The 13,903-nt window shown below is 40.2% G+C and overlaps 2 protein-coding genes across 3 annotated transcripts; one reads left to right on the top strand and one right to left on the bottom strand.

Moving 5' to 3' along the window:
• Positions 1-6,493: 6,493 nt before the first annotated feature.
• LOC109214086 lies at positions 6,494-7,188 on the bottom strand. The gene is made up of 2 exons (XM_019377968.1): positions 7,126-7,188; positions 6,494-7,006 (listed from the first exon to the last, which is right to left on the bottom strand). Exons 1-2 carry the CDS (start codon positions 7,186-7,188, stop codon positions 6,494-6,496), a joined length of 576 nt encoding a protein of 191 aa, XP_019233513.1.
• A 2,946-nt stretch (positions 7,189-10,134) lies between these two features.
• Positions 10,135-13,296, top strand: LOC109214089. 2 transcript variants are annotated; one of them, XM_019377976.1, is made up of 2 exons: positions 10,135-11,013; positions 11,149-13,296. In XM_019377976.1, exons 1-2 carry the CDS (start codon positions 10,636-10,638, stop codon positions 12,955-12,957), a joined length of 2,187 nt encoding a protein of 728 aa, XP_019233521.1. In that variant the 5' UTR covers positions 10,135-10,635; the 3' UTR covers positions 12,958-13,296. The 2 variants fall into 2 exon arrangements, with proteins under 2 accessions (XP_019233521.1, XP_019233522.1); XM_019377977.1 differs by having other exon boundaries at positions 10,136-11,013; positions 11,152-13,296.
• Positions 13,297-13,903: the final 607 nt, after the last annotated feature.

Below are 13,903 nucleotides of genomic sequence, written 5' to 3'. Positions count from 1 at the left end.
ACGGGATAATACTTCGACATTAGCTCGAAAGTAACATCCCTATGGCTAAGGCCATTACCAAAGAAAATAATTCGACATCGCTCGAACCATGACGGGATAACGCTTCAACAATAGCTCGAAAGTAACGCCACTACGGCTAAGTCCATCGCCAAGGACAAAAGTCCGATCTCAATTCGACAAACCAGGTTAACATTTTCGACAATAACTCGAAACAGTGTGACTACAACTAAGGTCGTCGCTAAATAAATAAACAACAAAAAATAAACAGCAACAACATATTCAAAGGTACACAACAAAAATATCTGTTCCATTACAGCCAACACATTACAAATCTTTTCTTTACAAAGGGCTAAAGGAGGCCCTCACAAAAATAGCAAAAACAAAAATAAATACAACCAAATCTTATGCCACACCACCCCTCGTGGCATATACCTCCTCGTACCAAGAATAAGAGGCGAGCTTGTCCGCGTCGTCAGATTTAACATTGCCCTCACTAGGCGTGCCGGGGTCGTATCCACACGCCTCACGAGTTGCACGTGCCTTAATACGCACATCCCGAAGTTCTGCCTCAGGCGCCCTCCCATCAGCATGAAGAGACTTATATACGTCAAGCTGAGCTTCGGCATGAACCCACAACTCGTATAAATCTCGACGCATGACAGGGTCGGCCGAAGCATGGGATGTAGATAGTTGCGATTGTCGTCGCACGTCCTCAGCCTTCAAAATGGCAACTTGTTCGTTTTACGCGAACAACTCCGCCTCGAGATCTCGGATATGTCCCTCAAATCTCGCTACCTTAAGCGCAGATGCCTCTACCTCCTTGTCCCGCTCTGATCTACAAACACGGAGGGCGTCTTCTAGAGCCGCTGCCTCAGAGACGGCAGCCGCCCTATCCCTTTCGGCATGAGCCAACCCATCAATGTTAGCACTCAGCTCATCTCTAAGGTTGACGACCTCCGCCGCCTTCTTGTCAAGCTTGGTAGTTAAATTGGCCACCTTCACCTGGAGGTCGGCATTCTCGGCCATCACCCCTTACTCAGCTCGAGCTCATCTTCCTTGACTTTAAGGGCCGCCTCAAGTTCACTACAGCGAGCAATGGCCTTCATCAGGTCCTCATCTCGCTCTCTCAGCTCTTTGACCTTTTGCGCCAATTGACCTTCATTTTGCTTAAGACCGTCACGGAACAGCTGAAAGTCGCTGTCCTGAGTAAAGAGATCGGCCAACGCACGATGCTTGGTACGGTATTCCTTGTATCTAGTGGACACCCTCCCAAAAATGGTCGTCCTCCGTCTATCCCTGCGTTCACGCTCGATCTCCATGATGAGGGTCAAGCATGAAAAGCAAAGTTAAAACATTGAATGGGCTGAAGATACAAAATAGATCCAAAAACGAAAAGAAAAGAGAGAAGCATTCACCCGTAGAGCCATGCCGAAAATGTTCCGTGACAACTCTGTATCACTCTCGCCTTAAATGTCGCGCTCTCAGGAGCAACACATAAAGGGGCAAACACCGACACTACCTGCTCGCTGTTCGACAACAAGTCATAATCTCCAGGGACGACAATGTGTCGATCAGAACCCTCCGTCCTCACTCCTACACGAGTATGAAGTTCCAAGAACTCTCGTACATCTCCTGGGTCGACGTCCGAACCCGAACCGTCGCCCTCGGCGTGTACGCCTCCCCCAACGGCAGATGATACGCCACCCTCGACAAAGCGCCCCGACCCCCCTCCTTGGTATATTCCTTCAGTTCGGGGGGACCTTCCTGCCAAAATAGCGTCCGTTATAAAAACAGGCACAGGTGCCGTCTCCGACGCACCAATTCTGTTCTCTCCAGCATCAGTGGCAACGACCTTTCTGAGTTCTACCCTCCTCCTTTTCCTCGAAGGAGATTCGTCCCCATTAGAGGGATCATCCACGAGGTGATAGATTGGTCGAGAGGAGATCTCATCTCATACAATCATGGCACGAGAAGAATCTCTAGCCTGTACAGGTTGAGCACGGCCCCCTCGGGCGGACACAGCCAAGGTAAATTGCATCCCTGCCGACGCGATGGCCTGGCGAAATGCAGGGACTGGGGCCCTCTTCCTGGAAGCCCTACGACCTGTCAGCACAAGGAGTCGTATCAATAAACGACGACAAACAACCAAAGGTCAAAACAAAGGAAAACATTTACCGGATGGAACCTTCGGCCCAAAGCGTTTCACGAAAGTGGGCCAATCTCGACTCTCCACCGCGTGGGTAGTAAACGAGTTACCCAGTCCTCTATACCGACGATAGGACGGGTGTACGCCTCACAGCTACACAAGAAGAGATAACCAAGGAAAGCAATACATACACGAGAGAGGAAATGGCTAAAAGTTCTTGAAAAAACAAAACCTTGACCTATTTATTGGGTGGCGCCAGAATCGAAGCGGAAGACTGCCAATGGCACCAAAACCAAAGCGAAAAGCAGTCAGTCTCTGTCTCGGGAAGACGCGTAATGATGACGCACGTGGGAGTGGCATCACTTCCCGACAGGCTACACCATCCAGGATACTGTAGAGTTCACCACTCTTTCGTTATTGGTCAAACTGCATAATTCAATAGCCAAATTTCTCCACGGGTATAGGCGATGTCCGCTTATCAAGGACGCACAGGGTCGCAACCTCGACAAGCGGAGGGACTAACTGTATAGGTCCAAATTCGGCAACCACGACCACTACCGAGTACGACGAGGAACGAGGCTATCGTGGTGTAGCATCTGATGGTCGTCGTGGTTAAAGGCAGCGACCAAGGGCGGTCAGTTGATGCACGTCGTCTACGATGGTGTAAGCTTAGTAGGGAACAGCAAGGATATACTGTTCGAATATTCTTCATGTTGTACTTTTTTAGGATTTTATGGGGGATTGTCCCTTATAAATAGGAAGAGTCAGTAGAGAAAGGGGGGAGAGATAAAAAAAGACAAAAGAAAATTTGTAAAAGAATTATCTGAGAGTGAATACATAAGTAGTCTGGTTCATTGATTGCAAGAAGAAGAAAGTATATATCATTACATCAGATAGAAGAGATCCAAGGATTCCCCAATCATCTGATATTTATTCCTTCCCTACGCCGATTGTATCTATGCAGATTGATTGTGCATTTACGTCTTCACATTTATGAGCATTTATTCCATTCCAGCATACTAATCACATCATTTATCTTACTTGCTTCTCCTATCGCTAGATCTAGATTTTATTGTGCTTAACTAAAATTGACCTCATGATTATCACGAATTAATTTAACCAAAAAGGTTTTGATATTCTTTGATCAAACAATTACTATTGAGCCTCAAGCAACTATGGATGAATAATTACACTAGGGGCGTATGATATTTAATTAATTCGTCTTTACTAAGTACTGTAAATTATTATTGCCCATTATGGCCATTAGTCCGCTTACCTCTAAAGTAGACTATCAATTTACATGGTCTATAGATAATAATTACGGATGGTCGTGGTTCAATGTGCATCCGTTGCTTTCTGTCTGAATTATATACTAGTACTTAAATAGCTGAAAACTTATTAAATATATTCATTAATATTAAGTACATACATATTTTCTAGAAATAGTAGGGAATGAAGTGATACTTCGTCTTCATTGAGTTAAAATATCATATCGATCTCTAACAAGGCACTACACAAGCAGTACTCTAGATAAAAAGATTACCAGTACAAACATTTCCATCAAGGCCAGCGCGAACATAAAAAATTAGGAGATACATTTGTTTACTGCAATCGAAATGGAGATGTTGTTTCGTCTGTGTAGTTTAAAAGCTAATACAAACAGCAGAGCGGCACTAAGTTAGTGTTTGGAGATAGATTTAGTTGAAACTTGAAAATATGAATTTTGAAATATGAGATAATTTTTTTTATTTTTTTTCGCCGAGGGTCTTTCGAAAACAGCATCTCTACTTTCATAAGGTAGGATAAGGTCTGCGTCCACACTACCCTCCCTAGTGTAAAGGATATAGGTGTAGTTAGCAGGTAACCATTAGTTAGTTAAATTAATGACTATGGTTAGTTGTAATTAGTTGTATAGCTAGGGACCACTAGTTAGTTAGAGGAGTTATAAAGCGGTGATTTCCCTTTGATTATACCCTTTAGCTACTAGGCGAGCCTTGAATCTTTCTACCTCTCCTGTTGCCTTAGATTTGATCTTATAGACCCATTTGCACCCTATAGCCTTCTGTCCTTGTGGCAAATGAACCAACTCCCAAGTTTTATTATCCTCTAAGGCTTTAATTTCTGCTTGCATTGCTTCTACCCACCTTTTATCCTTGATTGCCTTTGAATATGTTGTAGGTTCCACCTCAACAGAGAAGCTAGCCAAGTAACTTTGATACTTTGAAGAGATCACCTCATATCCAATAACTTCTGAGATAGGATATTCGCAACAACTCAAAGAACCTAGCTTGTCAGGTCTAACATAGTCCTTAAGCCATATAGAAGGCTTAGATACTCTAGATGATTTTCTTGTTCCCACACCAATAGAAACATCAGAAGAAACAATTGGAGCTTCAGGAGGAGTAGTTTGAACTTCAGCATTGCTATGAACAATACTAGAGAGAGTGTCATGTTCAGTTAAAGGAACAGGAATCGTGGTTGATGAGCATGGAACACTAGTATGAGAACCATTAGTAGCAGAACTGACCACAGCCATTGGTTCTTCACTGAAATCCTGCCTAGGCACTGGACACATATTTAAAAAGAATGAATTTGATGTGCTTTCAGCTGCATGAAAAGGGAACATATCTTCATAGAATACCACATCTCGACTGATAAAAAATACTCTATTCTCCAAATCCAGCAATTTGTACCCCTTTTGATGTGCAGCATAGCCCAATAAAACTGACCTCACAGCTCTAGGTGCAAACTTGAAACTGTTTATTAGGTTAGTAGCAAAGCACAGGCAAACAATAACTTTCAGATGTGTTAGTAAAGGTGGCTTACAAAAAAGCAGTTCATAGGGTGATTTATATCCCAGAATAGATGAAGGAATTCTGTTGATAATATAGACAGCAAAGTCAATACAGTGTCCCCAATATCTAACAGGTAAATGTCCTTGAAATATAATTGCTCGAGCAGTTTCAAGTATGTGCCTATGTCTCCTTTCCACAACTCCATTCTGCTGAGGAGTATATGGACAAGAACTTTGATGAATAACTCCATGTGACTGAAACAACAAATCTTTACAAGCACTATTGAAGAATTCACCACCATTGTCTGACCTAAAAACTTTGATCTGCTTGCCAAACTGTGTCTTAATCATAGCAATTAAATTCTTGAGCAAAAAAATAACATCAGATTTAAGCCTCATGAGAAACACCCAAGTCCACCTAGTATAGTCATCAACTAACGTAAGAAAGTATCTCGTTCCATTATGAGTAGTAACTTTATAAGGTCCCCATACATCCATATGAATCAAATCAAAACTGCATATACTTCTGCTAGTATTGGTTGGAAATGGCACTCTAGTTTGTCTAGCTAAGGGACAAATCTCACATTTAGACAATGTACTACTGTGTATGTTACTACTATACTCTTGTAGACTGGGAATTCTTCTGAGAACTTGAACTGGTACATGTCCTGTTCTTTTGTGCCATATATCCATGCTTCCCTTATTAGTTACCGCAAAAGCTTTATTCACTTTCTTCCCTAGTACAGCTAACAGAATGTATAGATCTTCCTCTCTTTTACCAATCTCATTCACCCTCCTAGACAAGAGGTCCTGAAACACACAACATTGAGGAAAAAAGGTAACACTACACTTCAGATCTTCTGTTACTTTCGAGACTGACATAAGATTGAATTTGAAAGATGGTACACATAACACATCCTTCAATACATCACCTCCTGTGAGTTGACACTCTCCCATATGAGAAATAGTGGCTGAATCTCCTGTAAGTAGTTGAACTTGCCCTGAGTACCCTACTGAAGTTTCATTTTTTAGCAAACTTTTATTACCAGTCATGTAATTAGTAGCACCAGTATCAACTATCCATTTGCAAAGCTCTAAGTTTTCACAGAGTGTTATATTACCACAGAAACATTTACCTGCCATGTTGGCACTCGCTTCTCCAATGGAATTCTTTTTCAGCAATTGTAACAGTTGATTGTATTGCTCCTTGGTGAAAAATTGACCAGTCTCAACACTGCTCCCTGGTTGATAGTAGCTTGTGGACTTCTCAAGTCCTGTTGTCCAGTTGTGTCAACCATCACTGCATTGGCTTTCTTCTTCTGCTATCAGTTGAATATCCAACAATTTTGTAAACATTCTCCTTGTGATGTCCTGTCTTATTACAAAACTCACACTTCATTAGCTTATAACATTCAATCTTAGTATGACCTTTCAAATGACAAAATTCACATTCTAAGTTGTAATTTCTTCTTGGTCGAGCAGTGAAAAGAGTTGTAGGATCAGTGTGCCCTGCTTGTCCATAGACATTACCAGCAATCATCTTCCTGCTTTCATCATGTACTACCATAGCATAGGTTTTGTCTATAGACGACAGTGTTGGCATCAGTAAGATTTGGCTCCTTGCTTGCTCTAAATCCATCATTTAATCCCATTAAAAATTGCAGCAGACGCTGGAATTCCAATTGCTCAATGTATTCAGTAGCAGATAAAGGAGGCGGCAGTATTGAATCATATTCTGCCCAAAGGTCTTTCAATTTAGTAAAATGTGTCAAAACAGATAAAATTCCCCGTGTTAGAGTGAATATCTCCTTGTGCAAGTAGTACAATCTCGATCCATTCACTTTGTCAAATCTCTCCTTGAAGGCTGCCCATATCCTCTGTGCATTAGAAGAAAACAACACTCCTGTGACTAGTTCTTTACTTACATTGCTCATAAGCCATGAGGTGATGATGGCGTTGCATCGATTCCACTGACTTCCCAATTCTGCACCAAAATCTTCCTTCGATGTCGATCCGTCAACTAGGCACAATTTGTTCTTCCTAGCAACGCGACTTTCATCACACGACTCCAAAGAGAATAATTTTCCATCCCTATCAAAATTAATCCCACCGACATGGGTCCAGGACCGTCTGAAGTATGTAGATAGAGAGGATGATTATGATCTAGTATAATTGAGCTTCCGACCACTCCAGTTCCAGATTGAGCTCCAGTATTCGCATTAATCGTTGAATCTTCAGGAATTTCCATTGAAATATGTAAAATTAGGGTTTAAAGCTTCTGAATTTGAGCAGATCCTCTCGAATTTCTCTTCAATTGCTCGAAAAATTCCCTAGACACTCGTTCATACTACTCTGATACCATGATAAATTTATCAATGGCATGCAACTTGAATTCAAGGATCAAAAAGAGAGAAATTTAGAGAGAGAATTTTGAGAAGAAAAGCAACTATGAAGGACTGGATTATCAAGAAACATTTTCACTTGTAGTGAAAATGGTCACCGTTAGGAGTCTGTTGGCTCTTGCAGCATCAAGGCACTAGTTCATCCATCAAATGGATGTCTATAATGCCTTCTTGCAAGGAGATCTTACTGAAGAAGTATATATGACTATTCCTCAAGGTTTCCATGGTTCAACTGACAAATCTACAGTTTGTAAATTGACTAAGTCCCTCTATGGACTCAAGCAAGCATCTAGGCAATGAAATATCAAGTTAACTTCAGCCCTAAGGGATGCTCGTTATTAACAAAGTCACCTGGATTACTCTATTTTCATCAGAAAGACAACAACTCACATAGTTATTGTTTTGGTCTATGTTGATGACCTACTTATTACTGGGGATGATCCTGCATTGCTTCAACAAACTAAGGATGAACTACAATCTTCATTCAAGATCAAGGACCTAGGAGAGCTTAAATATTTCCTAGGCCTAGAATTTGCCAGAAATGGTGATGGAATATTGATGCATCAACGTAAATATGCACTGGAGCTTATTTCTGAGTTAGGACTCTCAGGTGCAAAACCTGTGGGATGCCCTACTGAACCTAATCTGAAACTTACCACTTCCGAATTTGACAACCATATAGGATCATCTGATGATGTACTATTAACTGATCCTGGACCTTATCAAAGGTTGTTAGGTAAGCTGCTTTATTTGACCACACGAGGCCTGACATTTCCTTTGCTGTCCAAAGTCTCAGTCAATTCATGCACAGTCCTAAAGCATCCCATATGGAAGCAACACTTAAAGTGGTAAGGTACATTAAAACCAGTCCAGGACTGGGAGTTTTTCTGGGTGCCAATTGTTCAGAGTCATTATCAGCATACTATGATGCTGATTGGGCTGCATGCCCCAATACACGCAAATCAGTTACTGGCTATTTTGTCAAACTGAGTAATTCCCTTATTTCTTGGAAGTCAAAGAAACAGACTGCCATATCTAGGAGTTCAGCTGAGGCTGAATATAGCAGCCTTGTTTCTACTGTTGCTGAAATTGTATGGGTACTTGGCTTATTCAAAGAACTGGGAGTCGAGCACCAGTCTCTTGTACCAGTTTATTATGATAGTAAATCAGCTCTTGCAATTGCTGCCAATCCAGTTTTCCATGAGCGTACGAAGCATATCGATATTGATTGCCACTTCATCCGTGAAAAGATTCAACAAGGCCTCATCTCTACTCACTATTGTGCTACACAAGAACAAGCAGTTGATCTCCTCACCAAAGGCCTTAGTCGACCACAACATACATATTTGATGTCCAAGCTAGGACTTTTGAACAATTATCCCAGTCCTAGCTTGAGGAGGGGTGTAAAGGATATAGGTGTAGTTAGTAGGTAACCATTAGTTAGTTAAATTAATGACTATGGTTAGTTGTAATTTGTTGTATAGCTAGGGACCACTAGTTAGTTAGAGGAGTTATAAAACAGTGATTTCCCTTTTCACTGTTGAGTCTTCTTCTTCTCTGTGTTGTATCGAAGAACAGAGTTGCTTTTCTTCTCAAAATTCTCTCTCTAAATTTCTCTCTTTCTGATCCTTGAATTCGAGTTGCTGCACCTAGACTCCACTTATGGGATTTCACTGGATTTTTTGTTGTTGTTGTAAATGAAAAATAGTTTTTGAAAATAAAAAATTTAAAGTATTATGAGTAGAAAACTTTAAAAATTTGAAAAATTACTCTAGAATTGTTTTTGGAATTTGAACATTTTATTTTTAAAATCTTTCAGAAAATGGTTCAAGTTTATAAACAAACAAATATTTAAAAAGAAAATTAGAAAAAAAATTCTACATTTTATGACCAAACGGGAGCTAAATCGATTCCTCTACACAAATTTGATAAAAGAGAGTATATATAATCACTCCATCCAAGTTGTTATTCATTTCAACTCGACAAGAATATCATTACTCCTATTAAAAGAAGTCACTTATTTTATTATTTGATTATGGTTTGAAATATTTTTGCTTTACTATGAAAATTCTTATATATACTAGTATTACTTTTTATGATTTAAAAATACAAATATTTTGACCATCACATCCAATTATCATTCTTTAAGACGAATGGAGTATTTAATATTCAATAGCTTACTAACCTAAGAATTGTACTCTCTTCAGTACACAATAAGTGATTAATTTATTATTTTTTTAATTCAAAATAAGTGTTCAATTATTTAATCAAGAAAAAAATTAATTTATTTTCCGAAATCACTTTTATGTATATATCCCTAAAAAGTCATTTACTCCTCACATTTGAGAAGAGAAGTAAGTACTACTATAACTATGGTGCAATACTTAATAAAGAGTAGTTTAGTCACACTCGTCTAGAATTTAGTATTTTTTTAATGGGTACCCCAAAGCAAATTAATCACTTATTCTGGACCGGAGGAAGCACTAATCTATGAGAGTATGCTAGTTTTACTAAGAATTATACAAGAAAAAGATAGGAGGCCGAGGCCGCAAATCATAATTACCACTATCTAAGATTAAAAAAGAAGTTGTAAGAGTACTCAAGGGAGTCACGTGGGTAAGAGTAAAAAAGATGTAAAGGTGAAAACTTGGTAGGGAAAAAGGTAGAAAAAAGAAAGCTAACAGTGGAATGAAATTAAAAAGAGGTAAGTTGAGTAATTTCATGGCAGAGATGGTTCCTATTTAATCGTGAAAATAGAAATAGAGTGCAGATAAGTGTAAAAGCCATTCCGTTGACCTTCCAAAATCCCAATTCAGGCAAAACCTCCATTTGCCGGTAATCCCCTAATCCCACTCGGTTAAAAAGTTGAAAACTTGGTCCCCCCAATATTTTAAGATTTTTCCCACCTCGGAAAAAGCCACTGCAATCCAATAAAAGAGACTCACTGGGATTTCAGTTTTTACATTAAAGTATTTTTTGGAGTATTTGCACTTTGCAGTGATCTTTTTGTGCCTACTGATTGAGAAAAGGAAAGAGAAAGCAACATCGCAGCCAGAGGAAAAAAGGAAGGAGAAAGGATTTATATTGATATTGAAAGAAAGAAAGAGAGGAAACATAAGTTTGTTTGTTTTTGTCTTCTTCTTTATCTTCTTCCTTTACTATGTTTTTTCCTCCGTTTGATTAGTCCATACTAAATCCCATTCTATAGAACCCTCTTTTTTCTCCATTACCCATCATCATCACTACAACAAAAAGCAGCAAAAAAAAAGAAGACAAGAATCAGAGTACTCACAATGGTTTTGGGATGGCGAAGAGCTTTTTGTACATCGATCCCCAGAGATCGAGATAGTACTTTGTTCAAAGAGAAGCAAGACAACACAAACCCAACTCCTAGTCCCAGGCTCAGTTCCAAATTTGGGTTTTTCTCGAACCCTTCAACGCCGCGCTTACAGTCTCCGCCAGTTTCCAGTTCATTACTCCGTTGCCGGACGACCACTACAACTCCGCCACCTACTGCAACTCTTCCGGTGGCGACAGCTTCAGTGCCAGGAAGTCCAAAACTTCAATGCAAAACCAAAAACAGCCCCCGGTTTTTCAGTCGTTCTACACCATCTTCCCCTCGTTCGCCATCCACTTTTTCTTTTCTCAAATCCAGCTTACGCTTTCCTAAGGTATCAATAACTGTATAATACTGTTCACTATTCTGTTCATTTATGTTCTATTATATCATACACATTTCTGTACAGTAGAATCCAATTATGTGTGCAATAAGTTCGTTTTCCTAACTTTCTCTTTTTCCTGTATAGCAGACAAAGTGCGGCATATGTATACAGACGGTGAAGACTGGGCAAGGCACTGCCATTTTCACGGCTGAGTGCTCTCACAGTTTTCACTTCCCATGTATCGCAGCTCTGTTAAGGAAACAAACCGCCCTGGTGTGTCCTGTTTGCAGCAGTGAATGGAAGGAGCTGCCTCTATTATCAATACACGATACTCAAAAGCCAGTCAAAGTTGAAGAGAAGACCATTAGAGAAGTATCTCCATCTCCCAAAGCAGCAAAAATAGATGTCAAATTCACAAACGAAAACAACTTTCAGCTGGGAAGGCCGATTTTGAAGGTGTACAATGATGATGAGCCACTGATGTCTCCTACTTCTGGTGCTCGGTTCAATCCCATACCGGAATCTGATGAAGAGAATGATAATGTAGTGGAAGAATTTCAAGGATTTTTCGTCGATGCAAATGTGAAGCTGGCGAAGGAGAGGACTGTAAATTTCACTAACTTCGAGGCAAGATTATTGCCTGAAGCAGCCGTTGTATCGGTTGGCCGGAGTTACGAAACGTATGTGATAATATTGAAACTTAAAGCACCACCGGTGTTGGCAAGGGCAGCTCGAAGAGCACCTATTGATCTTGTTATGGTGCTTGATGTTAGCGGAAAAATGAAACCTCAGAATATCCAAATGATGAAACGTGCCATGAGGTTAGTAGTATCATCGCTATCCTCTTCCGATCGGCTTTCCATTGTGGCCTTCTCCACAACTTCCAAACGGCTGTTACCGTTACGGAGAATGACAGCTAATGGCAAACGATCGGCGCGTCGTATAGTGGACGCCATTGTTTCGTTAGACGGAACCGGAACCAGTGCAAGTGACGCGCTCAAGAAGGCTGCGAAAGTTCTAGAAGATCGCAGAGAGCGAAACGCCGTTGCAAGCATCATGCTCTTATCAGACACTCCAAATGAACGCTCCACCACCACCACCATCTCCACCAATCAACGGTGTCAATCTTCCGTCGTATCCACCTGCACGCGCTTTAACAACTTGGAGATTCCGGTACATTCCATCGGACTGAACCAATCCAACGACGACATTTTCACGAAATTCATCGGAGGCTTATTAAACGTCGTCGTTCAGGATCTCCGAGTTCAGCTAGGGTTCGTGTCCGGTTCAGCGCCGGCTGAAGTAGCGGCAGTTTACTCGTACACAAACCGGCCCGCTGCTCTAGGTTCCGGTTCACTTCGACTCGGCGATTTCTACGCGGAGGAAGAAAGAGAATTGCTGGTGGAACTAAAAGTTCCCACGTCAGCAATTGGGACCCACCATGTATTGTCCGTTCGATGCTCTTACAAAGACCCGTCAACTAAAGAGCTCATCTATTGCAAAGAGCAAGCTCTTTTGGTCCCGCGTCCACACGCCGTTCGATCATCAACACCTAATATCCAACGGCTGAGAGATCTTTTCGTTTCTACTCGAGCCATGGCTGAGTCAAGGCGAATGGTTGAGCGAAATGACTTGACCGGGGCGCACCACATGTTGTCCTCCGCTCGAGCTTTGCTGGTTCAGTCGCATTCTAGCTCAGCTAGTGAGTTTATACGTGGTTTAGAAGCCGAGCTATCTGAGCTTTATTACAAAAGGCAAAATCAGTCTCAAACTCAGAGTCAATCTCAGCATCGGCGAAGAATAAACGTACAACAAAGGGAGGATGACAAAGCCGAGCCGCTTACACCAACATCGGCTTGGAGAGCAGCTGAAAGGCTAGCTAAAGTGGCTATCATGAGAAAATCGTTGAATAGAGTGAGTGATTTACACGGCTTCGAAGATGCAAGATTTTAGTTTTTTTTATTTAAATTAAAATTATAGAAATAGGTTAAAAGTATAGGGCCTATCCATATGAAGAAAAAAATAAAACTAAAAAAACGACAAAGGGTACCCGACGGCTCGGCGCTTTCTGCAGAGGAAAACAACAGATAGTGAAAGAGTAAGTGGGTACCCCACCATTGGGTGATTGATTGATTAAGGCGGTGTTAAGAGGGGGTGGGGTTAGAGGAGCTATGTGCTTTTGTCTTTTATTATCTCCCAAAAATTTTATAATCCTTTCTTTTAACTTTTCTTATGTAGAGATTTTAATTATGTTACGTTTAAATGGAGATGAACAGAATAATCTTTCTTCAATTTGGTGTCAGTGATTGTCCCTTTATATTTTTGTTTTCTTCTCTTAAAGTTTATTGGTTTTGGAAATGCAAAGGAATAGCAATTGCAGAATAGCGGGATATGTTTGTTTATCGTTTATGACATTAAATAACTGAAAAGCCCAGTCTTTATACACTTTTTTTTATACCCATTTCATATCTAGAATTAATTGGTCCAATTGTCGATATTCGCACTACATAGACCCCATAAAAAGGAAAATAGAATTTTTTCATTCTTAGTCCGAGACCGCTACTTCAAAGTGAAGAGATCTCTTTGTACAATTCTATTTTGCATGAAATGATTTAATTTGCTAAAGGCAGCGGTTTCAATAATTCTTGAAATGATTTAGTAGGCATTTGGACAGAAAAATTTAGAGTTAAGTTGAAATAGTATTTAAAGCTTAAAATTATATTTGAACATGCATATCACTTGAAAAAATATTACAATTTTATGAATGAAGAAAAAAAAAATTCATGGATATATATATTAAAAACAAAAAAAAAAAGAAAAATTTTTTATGGACAAACGGGTCCTTAATGTAAGGAATCTTTTTTTTTTTTGGTTTGAATCAAACAAAATAAATGATGTA

This window comes from Nicotiana attenuata, unplaced genomic scaffold (genome assembly GCF_001879085.1).
Source record: "Nicotiana attenuata strain UT unplaced genomic scaffold, NIATTr2, whole genome shotgun sequence".
Classification (NCBI taxonomy): Eukaryota; Viridiplantae; Streptophyta; class Magnoliopsida; order Solanales; family Solanaceae; genus Nicotiana; species Nicotiana attenuata.
The sequence above is the reverse complement of the archived record's forward strand: the minus strand, read 5'-3'. Positions and strand labels throughout refer to the sequence as shown.

Coding starts and splice junctions, on each gene's coding strand:
- LOC109214089 (XM_019377976.1), top strand. CDS start 10,636: ATGGTTTTGGGATGGCGAAGAGCTTTTTGTACATCGATCCCCAGAGAT. Junction 11,014..11,148: donor CCAGCTTACGCTTTCCTAAG/GTATCAATAACT, acceptor TTTCCTGTATAG/CAGACAAAGTGCGGCATATG.
- LOC109214086 (XM_019377968.1), bottom strand. CDS start 7,188: ATGGAAATTCCTGAAGATTCAACGATTAATGCGAATACTGGAGCTCAA. Junction 7,007..7,125: donor CTCAATCTGGAACTGGAGTG/GTCGGAAGCTCA, acceptor TTCTCTTTGGAG/TCGTGTGATGAAAGTCGCGT.